The sequence below is a fragment of the Pyricularia oryzae genome, chromosome 3 (genome assembly GCF_000002495.2).
Source record: "Pyricularia oryzae 70-15 chromosome 3, whole genome shotgun sequence".
Taxonomy (NCBI): Eukaryota; Fungi; Ascomycota; class Sordariomycetes; order Magnaporthales; family Pyriculariaceae; genus Pyricularia; species Pyricularia oryzae.
The window spans coordinates 2,503,902-2,525,088 of record NC_017849.1 but is presented as its reverse complement, the minus strand read 5'-3'; the positions used below and the strand labels follow the sequence as shown (position 1 = coordinate 2,525,088).

The following is a 21,187-nucleotide window of genomic DNA, read 5'->3' as shown; positions in this document are numbered from 1 at the left end:
ATTTGCCCAGCGGTTAACCGAACAGCAATCATGGATCAATTCGTTATCACTTTCAACCAACCCCCCCACTGCCCCGTCCATCCCAACCAGACAGGCAATCCACCCACTTCGGCGAGGCATCCCACTCACCCCCTGGTCACCAACCTTGGCTTCGTCTACAACATGTTCAGCACACGTTCAACAGCCACCCCCAGCCCACTTAACCGACGCCCCCCACCCCCCTCCTTGCCGCCATATCTTTGGTACCCTTGGCCCTGCACAGCATACGCCCCAGGACTCACTTGTGGAGGCATATTACCATTCACTCTTCCGCCTTGTCTTCCACACCGACCTGCGAAGTTCAGCTTCGACAACCCTTTCCTGGTTATATTCGGATGAATATCAGGTCGCACGCTCGGTACGGACAAAAAAAAGCAATATCTACCGCGCCAGCACTCGTCCAATTTTGGTTGCGCACATCAAGTACCTCTCACATACATACCTAGGCACATTATCTTCCCGAAACGACTAAATATACGCCAGAAACGGTAATTCCCGCCAAGCACGCCAGCACCCGCCCACCATAACTGTCACCATCCGCCCTTGCGTTGCGACGGACCCATCTCCAAGCCCAACGTTATACAGCGACCACGCGCTAGTTTCCGGCCGAAATTTTGAAAGACGAAGGAGACTATATTTATTTTGCGACGACCCTAACGAAGAACCTGTTACACGATCAAAACGACGTCATTAACCATTCGCCGCCAAACTTCCAGAACGATAAAACATATAAACACCGCCCTGACGAGAAATCTACAGAGACGGAAGACGAAGGATTGGGGGGGGGGCCGACTAACGCATCCCTCGCCCCCCCGCTCGTCCCCCTCTGCGGAGGTTGACGAGCGTGGACTCCACGCTCCCTTTGTCCTCAATCAGCTTGCACCATGTCACTATACTCGAGCCCGCCCCCGTACCGTGACTTCCTATCAGACAAGCCGACACTGCTGGTATGCTGGTGGGCCACCATATTCTGCGCCACCATCATTCTACTAAGGATAGGAGGCCGGTTCGTGAGGAGCGAGACTTTGTTCACCGAGGACAAGATTGCAGCTCTGGCTATGTTGCCACTCTTTGCTCGCATGGGCTGTGTTCATGTCATTTTGCTATGGGGCACAAACAATGCCGATTTCAGAGGCGTTGAGCTTTCCCAAGAGCAGGTGCACTTGAAGGAGATGGCTAGCAGGCTGGTGCTCCTGAGTCGCATCTTGCACGTCGCAACGTATGTAAAGTTCGCAAGTACTCGTCAAGACCCTGGCACCTACATTTCCCCCGAAACATCAAGCTGACAATGCACATACAGGCTCTGGGTCCTCAAAGCTGCCATTCTCGAATTCTTCAAACGGCTCACCGGCGTCTCATGGCAAAAGTCATATGATGTCGCACTTATAATTATCCGATGCTTACTGGGTCTGACCTTCCTGGCAGTTGTGGCTAGTGCTCTGGGCGAATGTCGTCCATTTGACCATTACTGGCAGGTCCTTCCGGATCCCGGCGGCCAGTGCCGCCAGGGTTATGCGCATCTGCTCACAATGTCCGTCTGCAACGTCATGACCGACCTCATCCTAGTTCTTTTCCCGGCGCCCATCATCATCCGCAGCGCTATGACCGTCAAGCGCAAGTTCCAGCTTGTCTTGCTGTTCTCGCTCAGTCTGTCAGTGGTGGCTGTTACCCTGTACCGCGTGCCAACAGTCATATCACACCGGGGAAGTCAGCAAATAAGGTCCTTGCTAGCATCCATCGAGCTCCTGTTCGCCACAGCAGCCTCGAATGCGCTGGTGTTGGGCACGTTTGTGAGGGATCGCGGCGTCAAGAAGAGGAGGTTTAAATACGGCTCCATTGCGGCCGACTCGCTTGATCGGACAAGTTCTCGCTCGCGTCGCCCTACCGTGGTCAGGCACTGGGGAAGCGACGAGGACTTGGTCCGCGGCCTCGGCTTAGGAGTCCAGCCCGATCTTCGAGACAGGCCCGAGTCACCTGGATTGGCTCACCATTCTTATTTCCACCACCCAGCCCCCATGGCGCGGCTTGGGGATATTGAGAGCTGGCAATTCCCTTCGGATAGGAGAGCCAGTGGGGGAGGCAGGAGCGAAACAATGAGCGACTCGTCTCTGCTTAACAACCGGGAGCAGTTGGTATATTCATCGCGTAGCAACTCGACCACAACGCCGCGGAAGGTTTCCTTCTTTGATGTTGGTGGTCTGCTCTCGGACGATGAGGAGCGATCAAATGCGCGTAGGGATAGTCGTATCAGCGCCATCAGCTACCAATCCGGTGTCGACCCGCTTGCAACGATCCCTCGCGGCGGCCCTCCTTCACCCACGGTGAAAGCTAGCTCCCTAGGCTCACGCAGGGGCTCGACGGCACTTTTGCAGGACATGGGAGGTCTGTTTGGCTCTCTAGGTGCCGGCAACAACAGCACCGTAAGCGGACTTGCAACTCGAAACGGAGCCAAAATCAGGAGCCCAGGTTTACATCATTCAAGTCCTGGAATGACGGAACTGGAATCAATACCACAGGAGCCTCGCTTCGAATCGTCTCATCCCAACGAAGGCAGGACTACGCAAAGGGACAGCTCGGATCTCGACGATTCCACTATATCAGAGCACTTGCCTGATAAGAAGGACACCGAATAAGGCTGGTCGCACTTTACGTTACTGGCGGCCAGGGTCCTTGCTTCAACTCAAACCTTATCAACGACCAAGGTCGCAAAACTGTATAATTTTCATGATGGGACGACAGGAATTGGGGGAATCAATGGCCGGGGGTTTTTGAAACATTTTATTATTTTAATTTCCACTATAGTAGCAGGCGCGGCGTTTTGGTGACCTGGGGGGTTTTTTGTGAATTTCGGAGGACTTTCTTTTCTGGGCCTCGGAGCAGGAAACGTACGAAGTACGGTATGTGTACACGTGGGGGATGACAGGCTCGGTACTTTTTCTTTATTCACTTTCCTATTTCTGTTTGGCGAGGCGGCGAGCCATGCCTTAACGTTTCAGTTGTTTTCTTCGTCTGCTTCTTCTGATTCTTCTGCTTTTCTTACTTTGTTGCCTTTTGTCGGTTGTTTTTTTTTTCACGCCATATACCCCTCACGCACGCATTTTGTTGCCCTTGCAGGACGAAGGGTCCTGCTCACTCTCGGCTCGTTTCGGCCGCTATCAGCGGACGAACGGGGGCCCTGGGCGCTCTGCCTTCTAGCACACCACGACTCCACCACTTTGCGGTAGGTGTGACCAAATCAACATATTTTTTCTCTTCTTTTCAAACATGTCTCCGACTCGCTCAAGACTGCATAATGGCCTCTACTCGAACACAAGTGAAATACTTCAAAACTTTTGATGGAGTCTAACTCGGACTCGACCTGGATCTAGAATACCGCAATCGAGATCCGCTAATAAGTAGTTGACTCGATTTCCTTGGGATTGCAGATCTTCTGTACACCTGACATAGGGGAAATGCGGAAATCCACTCCAACTTTCACGAGTTCAGCCCAACCAAGAAACAACGCCGAATCGACCCTCTCAAAATCCCCGCCGACAAGGATTCCCCAAAATCACACCATCGCCACCATGTGTACTACGGAATTACTACAAGACTAGCCCTCGAAATCATCCGGGCTGTCCTCATGATGAATGAAGTTGGTTTACTAGCTGATTATGATCGTATGAGGTCTCTAACCGAATCTCATATTGGCCAGCACGCCGTGCCTTGCATCAGATACCAACCTCGGATTCGGATGGCGTGATTAAGTGTTTACATCAATTGCCAACACAAGAAAAACAAGGTACGGAGTAATTTGTCGCCCAGGCCGCCTCCTGCAGGCGACAACAGCCTTGAAGATACACGCAATGGCTGCTGCATGGGTAATGGATTGCTAGAACGGGCGACCTAGTGGCGGGTCTGGATTCGTGGTGGTTGGGATGACTGATAGCTTACTCTGTTTTCTACCTGGTACAAGTCTCTTTATTCTCACCTCTGCACCCGCTAAGCAATTCCCGTTCTTGCTTGCATGAAATTGCTGCAGCCTGCTAAACCGGATTCGCTTTCGCTTGAGCTCACCGGCCACCTTTCCCGAGGAAGATTGCAGGACGTTTTCGTGCCCCATCACACACGAGAATGGTTTGCAAAGGGAATGCCATTCAAAAAATCCAAGGTAAAACGATGAGATTGTAGAGTGTACGCCATATTGGTTATTCAAATTGAACAGAAAAGAGAATAAAAAGCATATACCAGCACAGACCTTTCAGCGGGTTAGTATTAAGGAAAAGCAATCCAATAAACTTTCTTGACAAGGCAGCGGGATTTATTTCTTTCGCAAAACACGCCCAGACAGAAAGCGGCTCGTGCCAAAATGTTTCCTCTCCCCGCAAAGCTAGCCAGGCCATGCGAGCTTGGCGAGCAAAATTCCCAGCGCAATGGGTGAGGCGGGCGGGGAAGCGGTTGAAGTTTGTGGCTGGGTTTGTTGGTTGGTTGGTTGGTTGGTTGATTAGGTCAGATATTTTGCTTTCCTTTTTTCCCTGCCTTTCACAAGGAGCGCACTGACTGCTGCCCTCCTTGAAGCCACGGGGGTGTGCGCTTCTCGGAACTTATTGCCACTTGCAGTATCAGAACAGATGGCTAGACTAGATTGTAAGTAGGCTGTCAGATTACTCTGCATTCTCTGGTATACTTGGCGGGTTTGTCAAACGGCCTAGACGACCAACCATTGTCCAAAAAAGGACGACGAGTCCAATAAAATCATGTTCCTGAGAAGTAGCGTAATTAAAGGCCAGACCAGACACCCTGGTAACTTGAACACGGTGCTTGAATGTGAAGGTGGAAACCGCGTCCGTCTTCGCGTCTTGGGTTCATCCGTCTTCTTCTAAAGAAATGATTAATTTTTGTTTTTCATCTGACATTTAGCATATCCCGAGAAAGAAGCTGTCGTCAATTCCTACCGGCACTAACAAGCGACCTTTTGATGAACACGCCGCCCACAAAATGAGTATAAGCCAGTTCCACCCCTAATTAACGCCTGCTTCCCTGTAGTTGAAGAGAAAAATACAAGAAATAAAACGAGGTGACCAAGAAATTTCAAGACTGGTCACCATACCTCATACCGTAAGACGGTAACTGGCATATCGACCAGCAGTCTCACTGTGCCGTATAATCTTGACCACGTTGCCCCTTTGCAGCCCCAAGTACCTCGCAACCGGATCCTTCGTCTGAATTCGCGGCAGCTGGGTCTCCTTCAGCCTGTAACGCTCGAGCAGGGCTTTCTTCTCGACCCTGCTAAGCATGACGTGCTTCGGAACCAGTTCGTGGTGCGTAATGTTGACCAGCAGATCCTCCAGCATAAAAGCCTCTACCTTGTTGTCACCGGATCCGGTTGCGCTGAGGGCGCGACGGGCACCCGAAGACAGCGCACCTTGCGTGACAAGAATGCCATCGCGGAAGCCGGACTGGAGGAGCACTTCGACGAACTGCTTGGTCCGGCCAACACCGATCTTCTCCTCGTTGATGAACTCGACCCAAATGGAGCCGCAGTCAGGAGCTGGGTCTGGATCGGTGGGTGTGGGGATGCGAGCGTGCAGTTTTAACATGGCATCCGAAGGCCGCGCCGAGAAGGTAAGTTTAGATTGACTGAGCATGGTCAGAAAAGATGGCGTTAGATATCTCTGGTGCTGTTTGTTTGTGGGGTTCCCCAACACATAGGCGCGTCGACTTACTCTACATTGCCGTTACCATCGGTGAAGTCGGCGAGGAAACGTTCTATAGAGATGTTGCATTCTTCTTCGGACAGCTCATAGCCCTGCCATGGAAGAAGGTAGTGATTAGTACCCGGACAATCCAATAGTGCCCAAAGCTGAAATTATATCATCCAAGTGCAGAGACCCGGAGATTTCCCGACTGAGCGTATCTCAGCATCCTTAGAATAACGCCGTACCCTGTCTGAGAGCATCTGATGTATCGTCCTCCAAGCCCTCCATAGCTTGCGCGCCCCAGCAAGCCTCGCGTTGCTGTCCATCGTTGCTGATGGTTTCCAGAAAAGAAAATGCGGTTTCAAGACAGTATCGCTTGTCGATTGGTGAGCGGAGCTTTTGGATGTTTTGTGCGTGTTCAAGGCCGAGCTTTCGTGCAGGTGATCCAAATGCGATTGATGGTCTATGTTTTTCAAGGTCGTGATGCCGAGCTTGAAGCAAAAAGTCACCGCGAAGATTTTGGAGGGCGCGCTGCGTGGTTGGGCCGGATACAAATTCGACGCTCCACAGGCTTTATCGTGGCTTATCAAATGTGGCCCTGCCCCGCTAGACGGCACATGATTGGAGAATGAAGCTTCAAGGTGGGGTCCCGTAAGTTGTCTTCGTGTCTCCATGTAAACGAACCGTGGGTGGAGTGAGTGCGCTGAAATGCAAGGGTTCAACGAATTTCCCATCGGCCAGTTTTTGGTGAAAGCTAAATGCGAAAGGGGGTTCGGGTGAAAAAAAAGAGTCACTTTCCGAATCTCTTTCTTCTGAGTTGGCCTTTCATACCCCAACAACGTCTTCATTTTTTAGCACTGGTCTCCCTCAAGATCCTGTACTGCCACAAAGCTCCTACTTGCTTAAGTTGCTGGGAGCGATTTGTGCGTAGGGTTGTAATCCTGCTCCAACAAAACCGAAGTTGCGATTCATCCCAATATCACTCACCATGGCAGAGGCTGCCACCAACACAGCTGCTCCGGCGGTCAGGCCTACAAAGCCTGATGAGGCCGCTTACAAGGAGAAGCTGGCTCAGGCCGAGAAGGAACACTCGGATGTCATGACCAAATACGTGAGCTTCTACTCTCCACCTCTTATTTTGTCTTGTTGCTTGTCAATAAGATGGCCTGTTACGTCCAGATCTAACCTTACAACCCGTTATAGAATGCCATCAAGGCCAAAATCGACATCGCTCAGCCCAACAAGAACAAGGACGCCCCGAACCCCACGCAGAAGCGCCGCCAAGAACTGATTGCACAAGCCAACGAGATCCGTCAGAAGCAGGCCGGAGGCAAGAATGCACGCCAGACCAAGCAGGACCAGATCAAGCGCCTTGACGAGCAGCTCCGTAGCCGCATCGCTGAGCAGAAGAATGCTCGTGGAAAGGTCAACTTCAAGAGCGTCGAGGAGGTGGACCGCGAGATCTCCCGCCTCGAGAAGCAGATCGAGGGCGGCACCATGAGGATTGTGGACGAGAAGAAGGCACTCGACGAGATGTCCAACCTCAGGAAGCTCCGCAAGAACTTTGCTCAGTTCGACAACCAGCAAAAGGAGATTGACGACCTTCGCAACAAGATCAAGGAGGTTAAGGACAGCATGGACAACCCAGAGCAGAAGGCACTCAGCGAACAGTACAACAAGATTCAGGCCGAGATAGACGTCATCAAGGCCGAGCAGGACGAAGCATACAAGGGTCTTTCCAGCCTCCGCGACGAGCGCACCAAGCTCCAGAACGAGCAGCGCGAGAAGTTTGAGGCCATCCGCAAGATCAAGGACGAGTACTACGCGCAAAAGAAGGCCTACTCCAACTTCGAGTGGGAGGCCAAGCAAAAGGCCAGGGAGCGGAGGAAGGCCGAGGACGCAAAGAGGGCTCAGGAGTTCAAGATGGAGCGCGCCAAGAAGATGCTTGCCGAGGCCAGTGACCCTGCTTACCTCGAGGAGATTCGCCGCGCCAACAGCTTGATCCGTTTCTTCGACCCTTCGCACCAGGGGGAGACCAGGGCACCGCTCCTGGCCAGCAGTGGTCTTTCCGCCGAGGCTACGCGCAAGGTTGACGACTCTGGCCTCAAGGGAACTCGCCTGATGAGCAAGAAGGACCGCGATGATGAGTACGCCCCGGCCGTCAAGAAGGGCAAGAAGGGAAAGAAGACCAACGCTGCTCCGGATGCCGCTGCCTCTGGAAAGTTCAGCTGCCCGCCATCCGTCATGGAAGACTGCGCTTTCATGGGTATCGAACCACCCATGAGCGCTGCCGATGTTCCTGCTGTCCTTGAGAAAGCCAAGGCGAAGCTCGAGCACTGGAAGTCTGACCAAGCTGCTCAGACTCAGAAGGTTAGTTTTCCCCCCTTGAATGGCTAGGTTGGTACTTTACCATTAGAGTACATGCTAACAGTGCACGAAATAGAACATTGACAAGGCAAAGAAGGAGATTGAGAAGATAGAGGCTGAAGAGGCTGCTGGCCATGATGCCAACGGTGACAGCAAAGAGGACAAGGCTGTCGCAGGCGTGACCTCTGACCTCAAAGAGACTGCAATTGAGGACAAGAAAGATGAGGAGACCAAGGCATAACTGTCCTGCTTCTCAGATGACGCAAACTGCAGAACCGAAAAACTAAACTGACCCCGTGTCATGATGGCTCAAAAAGGTCGTATGACATTCACGCTGCACTGGCTATTTCCCTTCATAATTTCGCACCTGGGAGTATCAAAATGGCTTTCGATAATTTTGTGCTATATAGCGTGTGTTTTTTAAGTACCTCTATTATTATTATTCAATTCGGAGGGAAGCTAACAGTAGAGTGAGCTCTGGTAGTTTGACCTGGGCCTCGTTGTCATGCTTTTTGATGTGCATGTTCGAGAAACAAGTCGACATGACTTTTTCTTAGGCAGTGCCAATGCCAGCTCGTTATTGTCACTGTCCTTTGCCAGCTCAAGGAACTAATTAACTGCAGGATCCAAGAATGTGAGGCCAGGTATATGTGGATGGTGGATATTTCCACCCGTATGACAGTCAGTCCTCAACCAGGTGACATGGGTTTCCCTCCTTTATATATTTTGGGAGAGCTGTGCGATTCGAATGTACTGAGAAGCGGCTAATAAGAATGAACACGGTCGGGGACAGCAAAAGTCCAGCGACGAGCCAACAAGTCGTCGTTCATGTGATTGCGCGAAGCACGTTGGAAACAGATGACGAATGACAAAATTAGACGAGAAAAGATACCTGTTCTCCAGCTGCTATGCAAGAAAATAAAAATCCATGGGATGTCGTCGTCTCCAGTATGCCGCCTGTGATTTGGGCTCTCATGAAAAATAAAGTCCTTGTCCTCATTATAGTCGTGTTCTTCGTGAAGTAAAAGTGTCGTGGGGCAAATTCTTGTGACAAGAAACAGAAAACAAACAAAAATAAACAACCTTATGTAACAAATCCTCAGCCTCATATCATAAGGGGCGAAAGCCATTTGTTCCAGATGGTTTCCTGCGAAGGGCGGGCTCCTTAATAGTACTGCGTGTGGTAAGGGGATGGGGGTCCTGGTGGTGGTCCTGGAGGTGGCCTGTAGGAATGTCGCCGTGATGGTGGCCCCGGGGTTCTCCTTTCTTCCTCTAGGGGCGGAGGCGGCGGGGCAAAGCTGACACTTGCCACAGTCCCGGGCCCGCCACCGCTGCCTCTACGGCCGACCCTCTTGTGGCTCGGAGGAGAGTCAAGGGGTGGATGCCGTACTTCGGGATCGCTGTCGCGAGGGAGTGTGATGTTGACGAGTCCATAAAAGTACTCGAGAACTTCGGGATATCTATAGACGGCGGCCTGCCAGTCACCATCGATGCCCCTCTTGAGGGTGGCCTGAGCAGCCACGATCTCGTTCGGATGTGGTGGACGATGAAAATGGTGGTAGGAGTGTGCCGTGATACGCTCAATGTGCTTTGCGTGGTCCTGCTTTCGCCTTTCGGCTTGCTTGTGGTAGACTGACAAGACGTAGTCTTGAGCCCGACCGCGCACCCATTCTCTGTGATAGCTGTCAGCCATATATTGCGGAAGGATGCGAAGACTTCAAAGTGTTCACATACCGTATATCTTCGTACACCCTCGACATCAACTTCACCTCGGCTTGTCTGACGGCCTCCTCCAGACCTTTGGCTTCACAATCACATCGTACAGTGGCTGGCCTCCGGCATATCGCACAATCGGGGTCCATTTTGGAGACAGACCTCCGTCGTCCTGCGTTCTTGCTGCTACCCATCGTTTCAGCTGAAAGCTCTCAACAGGAAATGGTCAAGGAGTAAGAAACGAGTAGAGATTTCGGGGAACGCTTTATTGTGTGGTTTGTAGGTAGTGATTAAGTATAAGAAATTTGAATCGTAATTGGAAGTGAGTATCTTGCTTCCATAGGAAGCCCTCTGGTCCAACCAGGGACAAGGAGCTTACAGAACATGTGCTGGAAGAGAATGAAGTAGAAGAGGAGAACGGGTGAGAGACTGTGATTGGGTGTGTGTTTGTGAAATGTGTGTGTATGTGTGGTGAGAGAAGCACCGGTGATGGGAAGAGACGATGAAGCATACCTACTCGGTACACAAGGGGTAGGTAGATAATAAATGTATGAGATACTTGGACTTACTGGGATTAGAGCCGCAAAAGCAATGCAACGGTAGACAGCCGGCAGCAAGTCAAGTAGGCAAAATGTGGGCAGGCAGTCTTGAGTGAGTATGCAGGGAGTGAGCTGATACAGTAGTGTTGTTGTTGTCGCTGCACCTGCAACTGCTGCTGGCTACTTGCGGATGGATGCTGGGCAAGATGAGGTTCGTCTGCATGGATCCCAACAGCAACCAACTGCCTGTCGGAAGCTCGGGATTCCAGTGACGGTGTATCGAGGTATGTACTCCGTGGGGATTGACGGGGAACAGAAGCAAACAATAATAAAACAATCCCCAAAAAAGATTTGGTTGATCCTCGTTTTTCTTCTGCTGTCTCTCAGTGGCGAAGTTTGGTTTTGGTTATAGAGTGCAGTGCAGTGCAGTGCAAACAAGAGAGGCCCAACCAGACAATCACTCTCTCTCGCGAGGACCCTTGAGCAACAACAAAAAATAACAAAAAAAAAGGAGTCGGCAGGTTATGGGCCAGCGGATGCCAGATAATGTGGGTTATACACTTTCAGTCTAGTCTGACTGGGTCGCTGTCGTGGCTCGAATGCGGAGGCTCGTGGGCATGCAGCATGCAGCAAGCCCCCGGGCCCAATCGCCGTTATTGTACCTTGGCCCGTCCGTGGCCGTGATCCGGGCTCAGGACGCCTCAACTGGCTGGTTGTCAAGCAGTTCTGCCCGACGTGATGACAGAGCAGGGATCGACGATGCAATGTCTTTGTGTTTTACTCCGTAATGCGACTTGAGTAACTACGGAGTAAGTAGGTAACCAAAAGGGGGGAGGGGGGAAGTTGGAGGTAGAATTTCCCTCGCTATATCGAGCTTATTAGTGTTGAGGCAAGTCGCACAGAAATAGACGTGTCATCGGCTCCGACTACTCCGTATCTGCAAAAGTTTCGGTGACCCAAGACTGGGCAAGTTTATAATAAAAAATAAAAATAAAAAAAGGAGGCAGGCGACAGGTTTGACAGCCACACCGCAGCCCTATGATCATAAGTGGTGAAGTAAAAACAAGAGGATATGCGGCTAAACGAGACGGTACCCGACCAATTTTGAGACCAAGTCTTGTCTGTGGGGAGCAGATGGAGACGCTAACGCGCGATTTGTGATAACAAGTTGGGTTGCGCTGCAGCGGCGAGACCTGGCGGTGTTGGGTTGCTTCCCACAAAATGTACTTTGACCGTAACTACGGATAGAAGACGGCATTCCGTAATCCAATAAACCTAAAAACAGAATGTGCAAATGGAAGGCGAGAAGACCACACCGTACGCTCAACGAAAAAGAAAAGACGAAGGGAAAAGAAATCCAACACCGCTACATCTCATCGACAGAATCAAAATGAGACTAGGTAGGCCCACAAGGGAGGGAGGCAAGGAGGGTCTCAGGGCCGAGGAAGCTTTCCGGTTTACACCGCAACTCCAACTGAGGAGAAAATGGAATCCAAACTCAAACCAAAATCGGGGTAAATTAAGGGATACAACATAAGTACCTAGGTAGGTAGGTAGGTATGCATAAGTGCCGTCCTTGACCAAGCACGCCCGAAGGTATGTATAGACAAACAGAGAAGGCAGGTAATTACTTACGGAACCCACTACGGGCGTAGACCAATATATTGTACCAGTAAAAGCTGCATCCGTCCATGTATATATACGGAGCACTGGGGCTGCGGTGCATGACTGCCCGACGAACACCTGGCATCACGCTGATGGTCAGTTGGTCGGTCCAGTAGAATGAACAAAAATTCACTCGATTCCTTAATCGAACGGGAACGGGTCATCATTATGCATCGCCATTATAATGCATTGGTCCGCCCACCCAATCAACATTGCGCATATTTGACGGAATCAGCTCTCTGTTGCTGTTCCAGAGACATTGAAAGGTGCCGCCGCAACTGTTTGATCATTTTAGCCTGACCTCATGAGCCGCGTGGGTCGCTCTGAAATGAACTCTGAGGTTAACAATCGTGTTTTTCACAGCAAAGTACATATAGTCTTGTAGGTAACATGTTGCAATTCAATGCCATAAGATGGTTTTGACGTCGTTGAGGACGGCCTTCTTCACAGTTGCGAATTGCGATGGGATGGGCTAAATTGTGAGATGCAGGATTGAGACAAGGGTTAGCTAACCTCAGCTAAACCACTCACAGTAGTTCATCGCTCCACAAGCTGGGATCCACCTACAAAATGTCTTCTTATCTTTATTATCGGGAAGCTAGCTGCAGGGATACGTACCAAAGCTTGGAGTTCCGACTTTTTGATCACCAATGGATGTCGACCTTGATGTGAGTGAGCCGCGCCGTTATTCTATCAAAAGGAGCCTCACCCGCGCCGTGGGCCGGAAGACATAGTAACCAGAGATGTCTCCTATATGTGCCAAGCCCCCACAGCTGGCACTCCCTTTTCTTTATCCTTTTTTGCTCCGAGCCAGCACGGCACAAACTCCGAGGGCAGCTTCGCCACTCCGGCAATACCGTTACTACATCACCGAGACGCCAGCTGCCGACATATCCTCGAGGCTCAACCCAGATCCTGACGACTACTCAGCACCTCACTTCTCAGACAAGGCAAAAATTACCATTACTGCCGGCGCTGGTGGTAATGGTTGTATATCTTTTCTGAGAGAGGCATACGTCGAGGAAGGTCCCCCCAACGGCGGAGACGGCGGCCATGGCGGCAACGTTTACATCCAGGCTGTACACGGACAGACTTCTTTGCATAAGCTGGCCAGAAAACGGTCGATAAGGGCAGCTCCAGGGAAGCACGGGCAAGGAAGCTCCAAGACGGGCCAAAAGGGAGACGATGTGGTAATTCAGGTCCCCGTCGGCACCATCGTCAGGGAGATTTCGCGTCTCGACCCTGAGACGGAAGATCGCATGCTAGAAAAGGCACTATACGGACGGAGACGAAGGCCTGCAGCGCCTGTAGCGCCCGTAGCGGAGGCTTCCGTAGAGGACGCTGCCGGGGAAGAATTGGCCGAGGAGGAAGCGCCATTGGACCCTTTCCGCCACAAATGGTTACTCTACCCAGGCATGAATACTACAGAGCGGAAGAACCTTGATCTTCCGCTGCGCCTACCTAAGAGGACAAGGTACTACTCGCAACCTGCAGCCCCGGTTCTTCTCGACCTGTCGCAACCAACTCGTAGGCCGATCCTTCTGGCTGCAGGCGGAATAGGGGGTCTGGGAAACCCGCACTTTCTATCCAGGGAACGGCCGAAGCCGATGTTTGCAACCAAGGGAGAACGGCCCATGTCGATGAAGCTGGAGCTGGAACTCAAACTTCTGGCCGACGTGGGGTTGGTAGGGCTACCCAACGCTGGAAAGAGTACCTTGGTGCGTGCTCTTTCCAACAGCAGAGCTCGAGTTGGTGCCTGGGCCTTTACGACGTTGAAGCCAAACATCGGAACGGTCGTGTTGGACAACAACAAAGGAAAGCCGCTCGTCCGAAGCGTTCGCCGTGTGCCACGCCACAGCGAAGACATGCCGTACGGGGCCGCTGGCGAGGACGACACTGAGGTTGTCCCGCGGACCCGGTTTACCGTTGCTGATATTCCTGGTCTGATAGAAGGAGCCCATCTCGACAAAGGTCTTGGTATGGCGTTCCTACGCCACGTCGAGCGTGCCGGAGTGCTGGCCTTCGTCCTTGATCTGAGCGCCGGTAATGCGGTCAAGGCACTCAAGGCTCTTTGGCATGAGGTCGGGCAGTACGCACAAATGAAGGAGGATGAGGAGAAAGACCGCGAGCGTGATGCCAGGATCGAATGGAGCGATGATGGCGAGCCCAAGGATGTCAGCAATATTAGCGGCTATGGGTCGCCTCTCTCGGCTGACAGTCCTCCCGCACCTGAAGCCGTATCTGGGCTACACATTGCGTCAAAGCCCTGGTTTGTGGTCGCCACCAAGGCCGACTTGCCTTCAACCAAGGAAAATTTCGATGAGCTAAGAGGTTACCTGGCCAAGATTACAGCAGGAGAGGAGTCACACCCCAGTGGCATAGCAGGAGCTTGGATAGACGACTGTGCGGCCATACCGGTCAGCGCAATCAAGGGCCAGGGTGTTGACCGGGTCATCCACTGGACTGTAGGATTATTGGACGAGTAAAAGTGTTTAGATATGTGTATGGTATTGATAGATTGTGTATAACTACTAGAATATGTGTATTCAAGGGCTATCTGGATTAGTTCAGTTCAATGTGACTCGCACGATGATTGCGATGTCTTTGCCTGACTTGTTTAGTCAAAGCGTCAGGTTGCCCCGAGCTGGATCGGAATATAAGGTAATTTGGCTTTTGGGCTTGGGGCGTTACGGCCGTACTACGTCAGCTTGTTACTCTAGGTAAATTTTCGGACCGCTGAAACCAAAAATTGTGGGTGTTAGCGGCCAGCTTATGTTGCCAACGCCAGTATCTTCACAACTTCCGAGAACTCTCGGAGTTTTGAGTCTCGCGCAAATCATACAACATTTTGACCGCGTACTTAGTCTCCGAACCAATTTGACAATCGAGGAAAAATAATGCTGCCAGGCGAATATAAATATGTAAAGGTTCTGCCTTTTGAACGTAGACAAAAGTTGCCGTCAACAACCTACAGAGCAGATTATCTCTTCGATCTTGACTAAAACTTCCAAAACAATAACACATTCACATTACAAAGATGTCGACTGTCACCCGCTTTGCAGACCTGGACAGGTCCCTTCATGTGGGCGTGGTCCTCATGGGCGGGTACGTGTCCATTATCCCAAGACTGTAATGATTGACTCAAAAATACTAACAAGCCCAATTTCCCGCCCAGGGTGACCGAGCTTCTCGATGTCGCGGTCATCGATATGATAAGCGGACTCGATAAACAATTCATCAAGACAATTCCAGGAGTACCTGAGGAACTCCGAGCTCAAGCCATCGACGTCGTATTCCACTGGGTCTCAGAGGCCGGGCCTGCGACCCCGAGCCGGCTCAACTGCGGCATCACGCTCGTGCCAACCGACTCCTTCGAGGACTGCCCCCACCTGGACATTGTCGTCATGGGTGCCCACCTGGCCGGCTACGTGCCCACGGCCACCGAGCTGGCGTTTGTGCGCAGGACCTACGAGACCTGCAGTGCCTTCATCGCCATCTGCGGTGGCGTCCAGGTCCCGCTGATGGCCGGCCTGCTCGACGGCAAGAAGGCGACCGGGCCGCGGTTCCTGCTCGACATGTTTCGCCAGCAGGCACCCGCGACCGAGTGGCTGGAGAAGAGATGGGTCCGGGACGGCAAGATGTGGACGAGTGGCGCGCTGCTCAACGGCCTGGATCTCATGCACGCTTTTGCACACGAGCACTGGGGAAACGTCAGCGGCGACGAGGAGTCGCTGGTTGGCTTCAGCTGCAAGATCACGGCTTGGCCGAACCGCGATATCGACTACAAGGACGTCCCGTGGAAGATTTAGGCCGGTGGCATGGTTGGAGAGGATGGCGCCGAGGGCGCATCTTCACGTGAAGTGTGTGAATTAGTTGTTTTTCTGGTATTGTGGGAACTTGTGAGAATGTTTGTGAGTTAGTTATTCGAATAGTACGATCATTTGTTTGAACCACACAAATGAGGACAGCATTGATCCGAACATGTTATCTGGAGGTCTGTAGACAATTGAGCAATAGCAGACAACATCATCCATCGATACTGCATCTTTTTGGGTGAACTCTTTGAAGCTAACTAACATATATTAATTAGTATGTGCACCTAAGACGCGGAGATTTGGTGGAGACGGTGGGGCTTTGAGGCTTGGCGGCGCGTACAGTGTGAGCAACCCTCAGCCCACTCATGTCCCTCAATGGATCAACCCGTGCGGGGCATCTTGCAGCTATCGACCTCGTCTTTTTTTTTTTTCTTGTCGCAAACAATTGAATTTGACTCGTTCTGGCTACTCCGTCAAGCTCTGTATAAGGTCCCTGGATGCGCCTTTGAAATATCTGCAACTGGCGCAATTAGGGTTCCTTTTTTGCCTCACAACGCGCTCGCAATGGGTAGAAGTAACCGCAAAAATGTAGGATAACCTTGTCATACCTTTTTTATTAATTGAGACAACCAAACTGATCCATTTGCTCTCTACAACTAGAAGCGTGGGGGTGGCCCCAATGGCCACTTCGATGGCAGGCGCCGTCACGATACGGCCACCAACAACCGATACAACTATGCCAACCTGCCCAAGGAGAACGAGAAGCTCCAAAAGTTCTACGATGAGCTTCTCCAGCTCCCCGAGGAGGAGCGGGCCGAGTTCTGGACCGCTTATCAGCGGGAGCTCCCCAACAGCTTCCGCTTTTGTGGCTCCAAGGGCCATGCCTCCGAAGTCATGAAGCTCATGGAGACGAGATACATACCCGAAATCACAGAGATTGCCTACGAGGGACAACCTGTCGACCCGCCCAAGGCCGTCCCGTGGTACCCTGATCTTTTGGCTTGGTGGATGACCACGCCCAAGAATGTGGTGCGCAAGTTCCCGCCATTCGCCAAGTTCCAGAAATTCCTCGTCTCTGAGACGAGCGTCGGAAACATCAGTCGCCAAGAGGTTGTCAGTATGATTCCACCGCTGGTGCTGGATGTCAAGCCTGGAATGACTGTGCTTGATATGTGCGCTGCTCCTGGAAGCAAGGCATCGCAGCTGCTCGAGATGATTCACGTCGGCGAGGAGGCCAGGATATCCAACTTTATGAAGAACTTCTCCGGCGACCAATCCGCCGACACTGCTCCGACTGTCGAGGATGGAGCAGACCTGGAAGTTGACGCAGGAGACGATGGCCGTGCGACTGGCATGCTCATTGCCAACGACGCCGAGTACAAGCGGTGCCACATGCTGGTACATCAGCTCAAGCGCCTCTCTTCGCCTAACCTAATTGTCACAAATCATGACGCTACACTTTACCCCTCGATTCGTATCCCCAGCAGCGACCCCAACACCAACGCGTACCTCAAGTTCGATCGAATCCTGGCCGATGTTCCTTGCTCCGGCGACGGTACCCTCCGGAAGAACGTCAATTTGTGGAGGGAGTGGGTTCCTGGCAGCGCCCTGGGTCTGCATCTGACGCAAACGAGAATTCTTGTTCGTGCCTTGCAGATGCTCAAGGTTGGCGGCAAGATGGTGTACTCGACTTGCAGTATGAATCCTGTTGAGAATGAGTCGGTCATCAACGCAGCCATTGATCGCTGTGGCGGACTCAACAACGTTGATATCCTTGACAGCAGTGACAAGCTCCCCGGGCTCAAGCGGAGGCCTGGTATGAAGACCTGGAAGGTGATGGACAAATCGGGACGGGTCTGGAACAACTGGGAGGAGGTTGAGGGTCAGCTGGAGGTCAAGGATGGCAAATCCCTGACTGGCAAGCTCTCCAAGACCATGTTTCCTTCCGGTACCGACCTCCCGCTTGAGCGTTGCATGAGGATATATCCTCACCTGCAAGACACGGGCGGTTTTTTCATTGTGGTATTACAGAAAAAGGCCGAGTTCAAGGCAAAGCCCGAAACCGATCTTGCTGGCACGACTCCTGCGAATGGTGAGACTACAGCCTCAACACCCAACGTCACAGAGGGTAAGCGCCCGAGGGAAGATGAGGATATTGAAGGGCAGGCAGCCTCCAAGAAACCAAAGACCGAGGCCAGTGAGCAGCCCGCAGCGTCTGAGGATGTCAACATGATCGACCAGCCGAAGGAAGAAAGCACTGCTCCCGCGGAAACCAACGTTGCAGAAACGGTACAGCAGGAAGAGCCTGAAGCCAAGGAAACTGCCACCTCTTCAGAGTCGCAGGTGTCGAAACCTGTTCCAAACCAAAATACCCCAGTCAACCAAGGCAAGAAGAAGAAGGAGGGCCCTTACGAGGAGCCTTTCAAGTATCTCCCTGCGGACCACTCGGTGATCAAATCCGTTAAAGATTTTTACAAGTTCTCGGACCGTTTCCCGCTAGACCGTTTCATGGTTCGCAATGCCATGGGCGAGCCAGCAAAGGCCATATACTACACGTCAGAGCTAGTCCGGGACATTCTGGTTGCCAACGAGGGGCGAGGTGTTCGTTTTGTACACGGTGGTGTCAAGATGTTCATGAAGCAGGATGCTCCCTCAGCTGAGGTTTGCGGATGGCGCATTCAGTCAGAGGGTATGCGTATCCTACACGGCTACGTTGGGCCCGAGAGGATCATCTACTTGAACAAGAAGGAAACCTTGCGTAAGCTCTTGATCGAAATGTTCCCCAAGCTGGCTGATGGCGGCTGGAAGAGCCTCGGCGAGGTTGGAGAAGCAGCGTTGAAGATTGGTCTGGGTTGCTGTGTGCTTCGAATCGAGCCGGGCCCCGAGGATCAGGACATGGAGCGGATGGCCTTGCCGCTGTGGAAGAGCTTCCACTCGGTAAACCTGATGCTTCCCAAGGAGGACCGCTCTGCGATGTTGTTGAGGATCTTCAACGAGACCGCAGTCTTGCTGAACCTTGGTCTTTCGAAAGACAAGGCCGAAGCAGGCAAGGAGGAAGAGGGAGACGCAGCCACGAATGATGAGAACAGCGAGGTTAAGGAGGAGTCTGTCGTGGCTGATGTTGAGGAAGAATCTAAAGAAGAGGCTCAGGACACTGAGGAGGGTGGCGCCAAACTCGAGACAGCCGAAGAGCCAATCAAGGCCGAGTCCAGTAATGCTTGATCTGGTCCAAGGCTGGAGGGATCTCGGTTCATTTAGAGCAGAACGAGCAAGGAAGCCATGCTGGTCACGATATTGGGCATCTTGGTGTATTCTAAAACCTCATTTGCGGAGTTAATTGGGAAATATTTTACGAACTCTGAAGCCTTCAAGGCATACTCGTCGCTGACAGGCGCCATGTTTATCACGTTCTATCGTACCTGGTTGACTCCTGATATACTCCTGTTCATTCAAATGTGAAATCCACCATGTTTAGGAGGATCACAAAAACGCCACAGGCCAGCATCTTCTGCAGTTTTGCGAACCGTGGAGAGCTCATCATTGGTGATGGCACGGTTAATATCCGCATAGCGCACCCCTTCTTTTCTTTGGGTAGATGATAGCTCCTTGTCCTTGGAGGCGTGGCTATCTTTGGAGAGCCTTGCCTTCTTAGCTTTTCCTACGTTGGCTGCTGGGCGATATTCTAAAGGAAACAAACTTCCCCTGTCAATATGGCTCTCAGAATCTTGCGCACGGTTACAGACCGTCGACTTACGATCCATTAGGTTCACAAAGGCATCCTTGGACACTTCGGTCGACAGCCACCTCACAATCTCCTCAGACTCGCCCGTCAGGCCCGGCATGATGAGATGCCTAACCAACAACCCCCTCCGGGCAATCCCGTCAGGCGAAAAGCACAAATCGCCCACCTGTCTGTGCATCTCCTTGATGCTCTCCTTTGCCGCATCAGGATAATCCTCAGCCTTCAAGAGCCTCTTGCTCTCTGCCGAGCTCCACAGCTTAAAGTCTGGCAGGTAGATGTCGACCAGCCCGTCGAGGAGCTTGAGCGACTCGAGGCTGTCGTAGGCCGAGGTGTTGTACACGATCGGGATCCGGAGCCCCATCTCGGCGGCGGCCAGGATCGACAGCACCACCTGCGGGACTACGTGCTCTGGCGTCACCAGGTTGATGTTGTGGACGCCACCGAGGTTTTGGAGCTTGATGTACCACTCGGCCAGATCCTCGGGGGTGAGATCTTCGCCGTTGCGAACGTGGCTGATCTCGTGGTTTTGGCAGAATGTACAGCGGAGGTTGCACATGCTGCAGTTTGAGCGGTGTTGTCAGCATATCGGTAATTATAATTATGCTCCTTTTTCTATGGCAACGACGGAGGGTCATCAAGATAATTTGTTTAAGGTAGATATTGTTCAGGCTGGTTTTTCTTTTCTTGGCTCTGAAGGCATGAGACACAAATTACAATTTCCTGTTTAAGCAACGGCTTGTCATAAGTCCAGAAACCTACCTAAAAAAGACGGAGCCACTACCATTATGGCCCTGTATACACGCCTCTGCGAAGCAGATTAGCATACCTATACATGTCTACTTGACCCAGCAACTAGGCAAACTCGTCCACCTGAATCGACCCAATCCCGCTTTCAAGCTGAAACACCAACTTACCTTCACCGAAATGGGGGGCTACTACATTGACCTTGACCTTCTCCCCGATCATGCACATGCCCAGTGTCTCGTAGCGGTTCACGCCGCAGAGCCGGGGGCACAGATTGCACTCTCGCAGGTGGGCATATGCTCTCGACCGTTTGAGGGCCGCATCGACCGAGGAGAGCTGCAGATAGCGTGGAGTATAAGGGCCATCAAGGAGGAACGGTGGTGCCAGGTGCAGGGGAGCTCGCCTGTTGGCCAACGATCCGGGCTGCTTTGTCCTCGTCACGCATGGGGAAGGCCGCTTCAGCAGGTTTGAGAGGGCTCGATTCGGCGACCATGCCATCTCATTGAAAGGGATGGGGTAACAAAAGAGATTTTCTTCGAGCTAAGGTCTAGACTAGAATTAGTTTTAGATCTAGTGAGAACGAATTTCAAATGCCTTGTTTAACTCTGGTCGAGGTCGGGGTTCATGGAGTGATTAGTGAGACTGAGAGAGAGATACTCTGGAAAACCTCACACTGTATACTGCACGCGATGTGGCGTCATTGTCAATTCAGAGATAGTCTGTGTGGAGCTTGGGGTATAGGTCTACCATGATCCGGGACTACTATATCAGGAAATCAAGCCCTTATGGCTCAGTGGTAGAGCGCATCACTAGTAATGATGAGGTCCTAGGTTCGATCCCTGGTGAGGGCACACAGGATTCCAGTTATATTTTTGTCGATTATTC

General features: G+C 52.0%; 8 protein-coding genes and 1 non-coding gene across 10 annotated transcripts; 6 read left to right on the top strand and 3 right to left on the bottom strand.

Moving 5' to 3' along the window:
- The first annotated feature begins 238 nt into the window (after positions 1-238).
- Positions 239-3,318, top strand: MGG_06084 (uncharacterized protein). The gene is made up of 2 exons (XM_003711901.1): positions 239-1,258; positions 1,340-3,318. Exons 1-2 carry the CDS (start codon positions 924-926, stop codon positions 2,670-2,672), a joined length of 1,668 nt encoding a protein of 555 aa, XP_003711949.1. The 5' UTR covers positions 239-923; the 3' UTR covers positions 2,673-3,318.
- A 1,509-nt stretch (positions 3,319-4,827) lies between these two features.
- On the bottom strand, positions 4,828-6,217 carry MGG_06083 (DNA-directed RNA polymerase I). The gene is made up of 3 exons (XM_003711900.1): positions 5,963-6,217; positions 5,745-5,827; positions 4,828-5,658 (listed from the first exon to the last, which is right to left on the bottom strand). Exons 1-3 carry the CDS (start codon positions 6,041-6,043, stop codon positions 5,130-5,132), a joined length of 693 nt encoding a protein of 230 aa, XP_003711948.1. The 5' UTR covers positions 6,044-6,217; the 3' UTR covers positions 4,828-5,129.
- Positions 6,218-6,412: 195 nt separating this feature from the next.
- On the top strand, positions 6,413-8,539 carry MGG_06082 (uncharacterized protein). The gene is made up of 3 exons (XM_003711899.1): positions 6,413-6,828; positions 6,921-8,087; positions 8,161-8,539. The coding sequence occupies exons 1-3, from the start codon at positions 6,706-6,708 to the stop codon at positions 8,323-8,325; spliced, it is 1,455 nt and encodes a 484-aa protein (XP_003711947.1). The 5' UTR covers positions 6,413-6,705; the 3' UTR covers positions 8,326-8,539.
- On the bottom strand, positions 8,433-12,456 carry MGG_06081. 2 transcript variants are annotated; one of them, XM_003711897.1, is made up of 3 exons: positions 10,367-12,456; positions 9,819-9,983; positions 8,433-9,757 (listed from the first exon to the last, which is right to left on the bottom strand). In XM_003711897.1, exons 2-3 carry the CDS (start codon positions 9,944-9,946, stop codon positions 9,250-9,252), a joined length of 636 nt encoding a protein of 211 aa, XP_003711945.1. In that variant the 5' UTR covers positions 9,947-9,983; positions 10,367-12,456; the 3' UTR covers positions 8,433-9,249. The 2 variants fall into 2 exon arrangements, with proteins under 2 accessions (XP_003711945.1, XP_003711946.1); XM_003711898.1 differs by lacking the exon at positions 10,367-12,456 and having other exon boundaries at positions 9,819-10,354.
- A 110-nt stretch (positions 12,457-12,566) lies between these two features.
- Positions 12,567-14,612, top strand: MGG_06080 (GTPase MTG2). The gene has a single exon (XM_003711896.1). The coding sequence runs from the start codon at positions 12,745-12,747 to the stop codon at positions 14,485-14,487; it is 1,743 nt and encodes a 580-aa protein (XP_003711944.1). The 5' UTR covers positions 12,567-12,744; the 3' UTR covers positions 14,488-14,612.
- Positions 14,613-14,778: 166 nt separating this feature from the next.
- Positions 14,779-15,811, top strand: MGG_13216 (uncharacterized protein). The gene is made up of 2 exons (XM_003711895.1): positions 14,779-15,106; positions 15,177-15,811. Exons 1-2 carry the CDS (start codon positions 15,039-15,041, stop codon positions 15,808-15,810), a joined length of 702 nt encoding a protein of 233 aa, XP_003711943.1. The 5' UTR covers positions 14,779-15,038; the 3' UTR covers position 15,811.
- A 426-nt stretch (positions 15,812-16,237) lies between these two features.
- MGG_13217 (tRNA (cytosine-5-)-methyltransferase NCL1) lies at positions 16,238-19,239 on the top strand. Its single transcript, XM_003711894.1, has 2 exons — positions 16,238-16,404; positions 16,477-19,239. Exons 1-2 carry the CDS (start codon positions 16,381-16,383, stop codon positions 19,036-19,038), a joined length of 2,586 nt encoding a protein of 861 aa, XP_003711942.1. The 5' UTR covers positions 16,238-16,380; the 3' UTR covers positions 19,039-19,239.
- Positions 18,047-20,926, bottom strand: MGG_13218 (pyruvate formate lyase activating enzyme). Its single transcript, XM_003711893.1, has 4 exons — positions 20,473-20,926; positions 20,318-20,363; positions 19,571-20,115; positions 18,047-19,498 (listed from the first exon to the last, which is right to left on the bottom strand). The coding sequence occupies exons 1-4, from the start codon at positions 20,798-20,800 to the stop codon at positions 19,266-19,268; spliced, it is 1,152 nt and encodes a 383-aa protein (XP_003711941.1). The 5' UTR covers positions 20,801-20,926; the 3' UTR covers positions 18,047-19,265.
- A 155-nt stretch (positions 20,927-21,081) lies between these two features.
- MGG_20138 lies at positions 21,082-21,153 on the top strand. Its single transcript has one exon. It is a non-coding gene; the product is annotated as a tRNA-Thr (tRNA).
- Positions 21,154-21,187: the final 34 nt, after the last annotated feature.

Bases quoted from the DNA above. Each gene is read 5' to 3' on its own strand.
- MGG_06084 (XM_003711901.1), top strand. From the start codon at position 924: ATGTCACTATACTCGAGCCCGCCCCCGTACCGTGACTTCCTATCAGAC. The intron at 1,259-1,339 runs GTATGTAAAGTT...ATGCACATACAG, and splicing joins CGCATCTTGCACGTCGCAAC to GCTCTGGGTCCTCAAAGCTG.
- MGG_06083 (XM_003711900.1), bottom strand. From the start codon at position 6,043: ATGGACAGCAACGCGAGGCTTGCTGGGGCGCGCAAGCTATGGAGGGCT. The intron at 5,828-5,962 runs GTACGGCGTTAT...CTTCCATGGCAG, and splicing joins ATCAGATGCTCTCAGACAGG to GGCTATGAGCTGTCCGAAGA. The intron at 5,659-5,744 runs GTAAGTCGACGC...GACCATGCTCAG, and splicing joins GATGGTAACGGCAATGTAGA to TCAATCTAAACTTACCTTCT.
- MGG_06082 (XM_003711899.1), top strand. From the start codon at position 6,706: ATGGCAGAGGCTGCCACCAACACAGCTGCTCCGGCGGTCAGGCCTACA. The intron at 6,829-6,920 runs GTGAGCTTCTAC...AACCCGTTATAG, and splicing joins CGGATGTCATGACCAAATAC to AATGCCATCAAGGCCAAAAT. The intron at 8,088-8,160 runs GTTAGTTTTCCC...TGCACGAAATAG, and splicing joins AAGCTGCTCAGACTCAGAAG to AACATTGACAAGGCAAAGAA.
- MGG_06081 (XM_003711898.1), bottom strand. From the start codon at position 9,991: ATGGGTAGCAGCAAGAACGCAGGACGACGGAGGTCTGTCTCCAAAATG. The intron at 9,758-9,818 runs GTATGTGAACAC...CAGCTATCACAG, and splicing joins AGGGTGTACGAAGATATACG to AGAATGGGTGCGCGGTCGGG.
- MGG_06080 (XM_003711896.1), top strand. From the start codon at position 12,745: ATGTCTCCTATATGTGCCAAGCCCCCACAGCTGGCACTCCCTTTTCTT.
- MGG_13216 (XM_003711895.1), top strand. From the start codon at position 15,039: ATGTCGACTGTCACCCGCTTTGCAGACCTGGACAGGTCCCTTCATGTG. The intron at 15,107-15,176 runs GTACGTGTCCAT...TTTCCCGCCCAG, and splicing joins GGCGTGGTCCTCATGGGCGG to GGTGACCGAGCTTCTCGATG.
- MGG_13217 (XM_003711894.1), top strand. From the start codon at position 16,381: ATGGGTAGAAGTAACCGCAAAAAT. The intron at 16,405-16,476 runs GTAGGATAACCT...CTCTACAACTAG, and splicing joins GTAGAAGTAACCGCAAAAAT to AAGCGTGGGGGTGGCCCCAA.
- MGG_13218 (XM_003711893.1), bottom strand. From the start codon at position 20,800: ATGGCATGGTCGCCGAATCGAGCCCTCTCAAACCTGCTGAAGCGGCCT. The intron at 20,364-20,472 runs GTAAGTTGGTGT...TCTGCTTCGCAG, and splicing joins AGCCCCCCATTTCGGTGAAG to AGGCGTGTATACAGGGCCAT. The intron at 20,116-20,317 runs GTAGGTTTCTGG...CTCAAACTGCAG, and splicing joins AGTGGCTCCGTCTTTTTTAG to CATGTGCAACCTCCGCTGTA.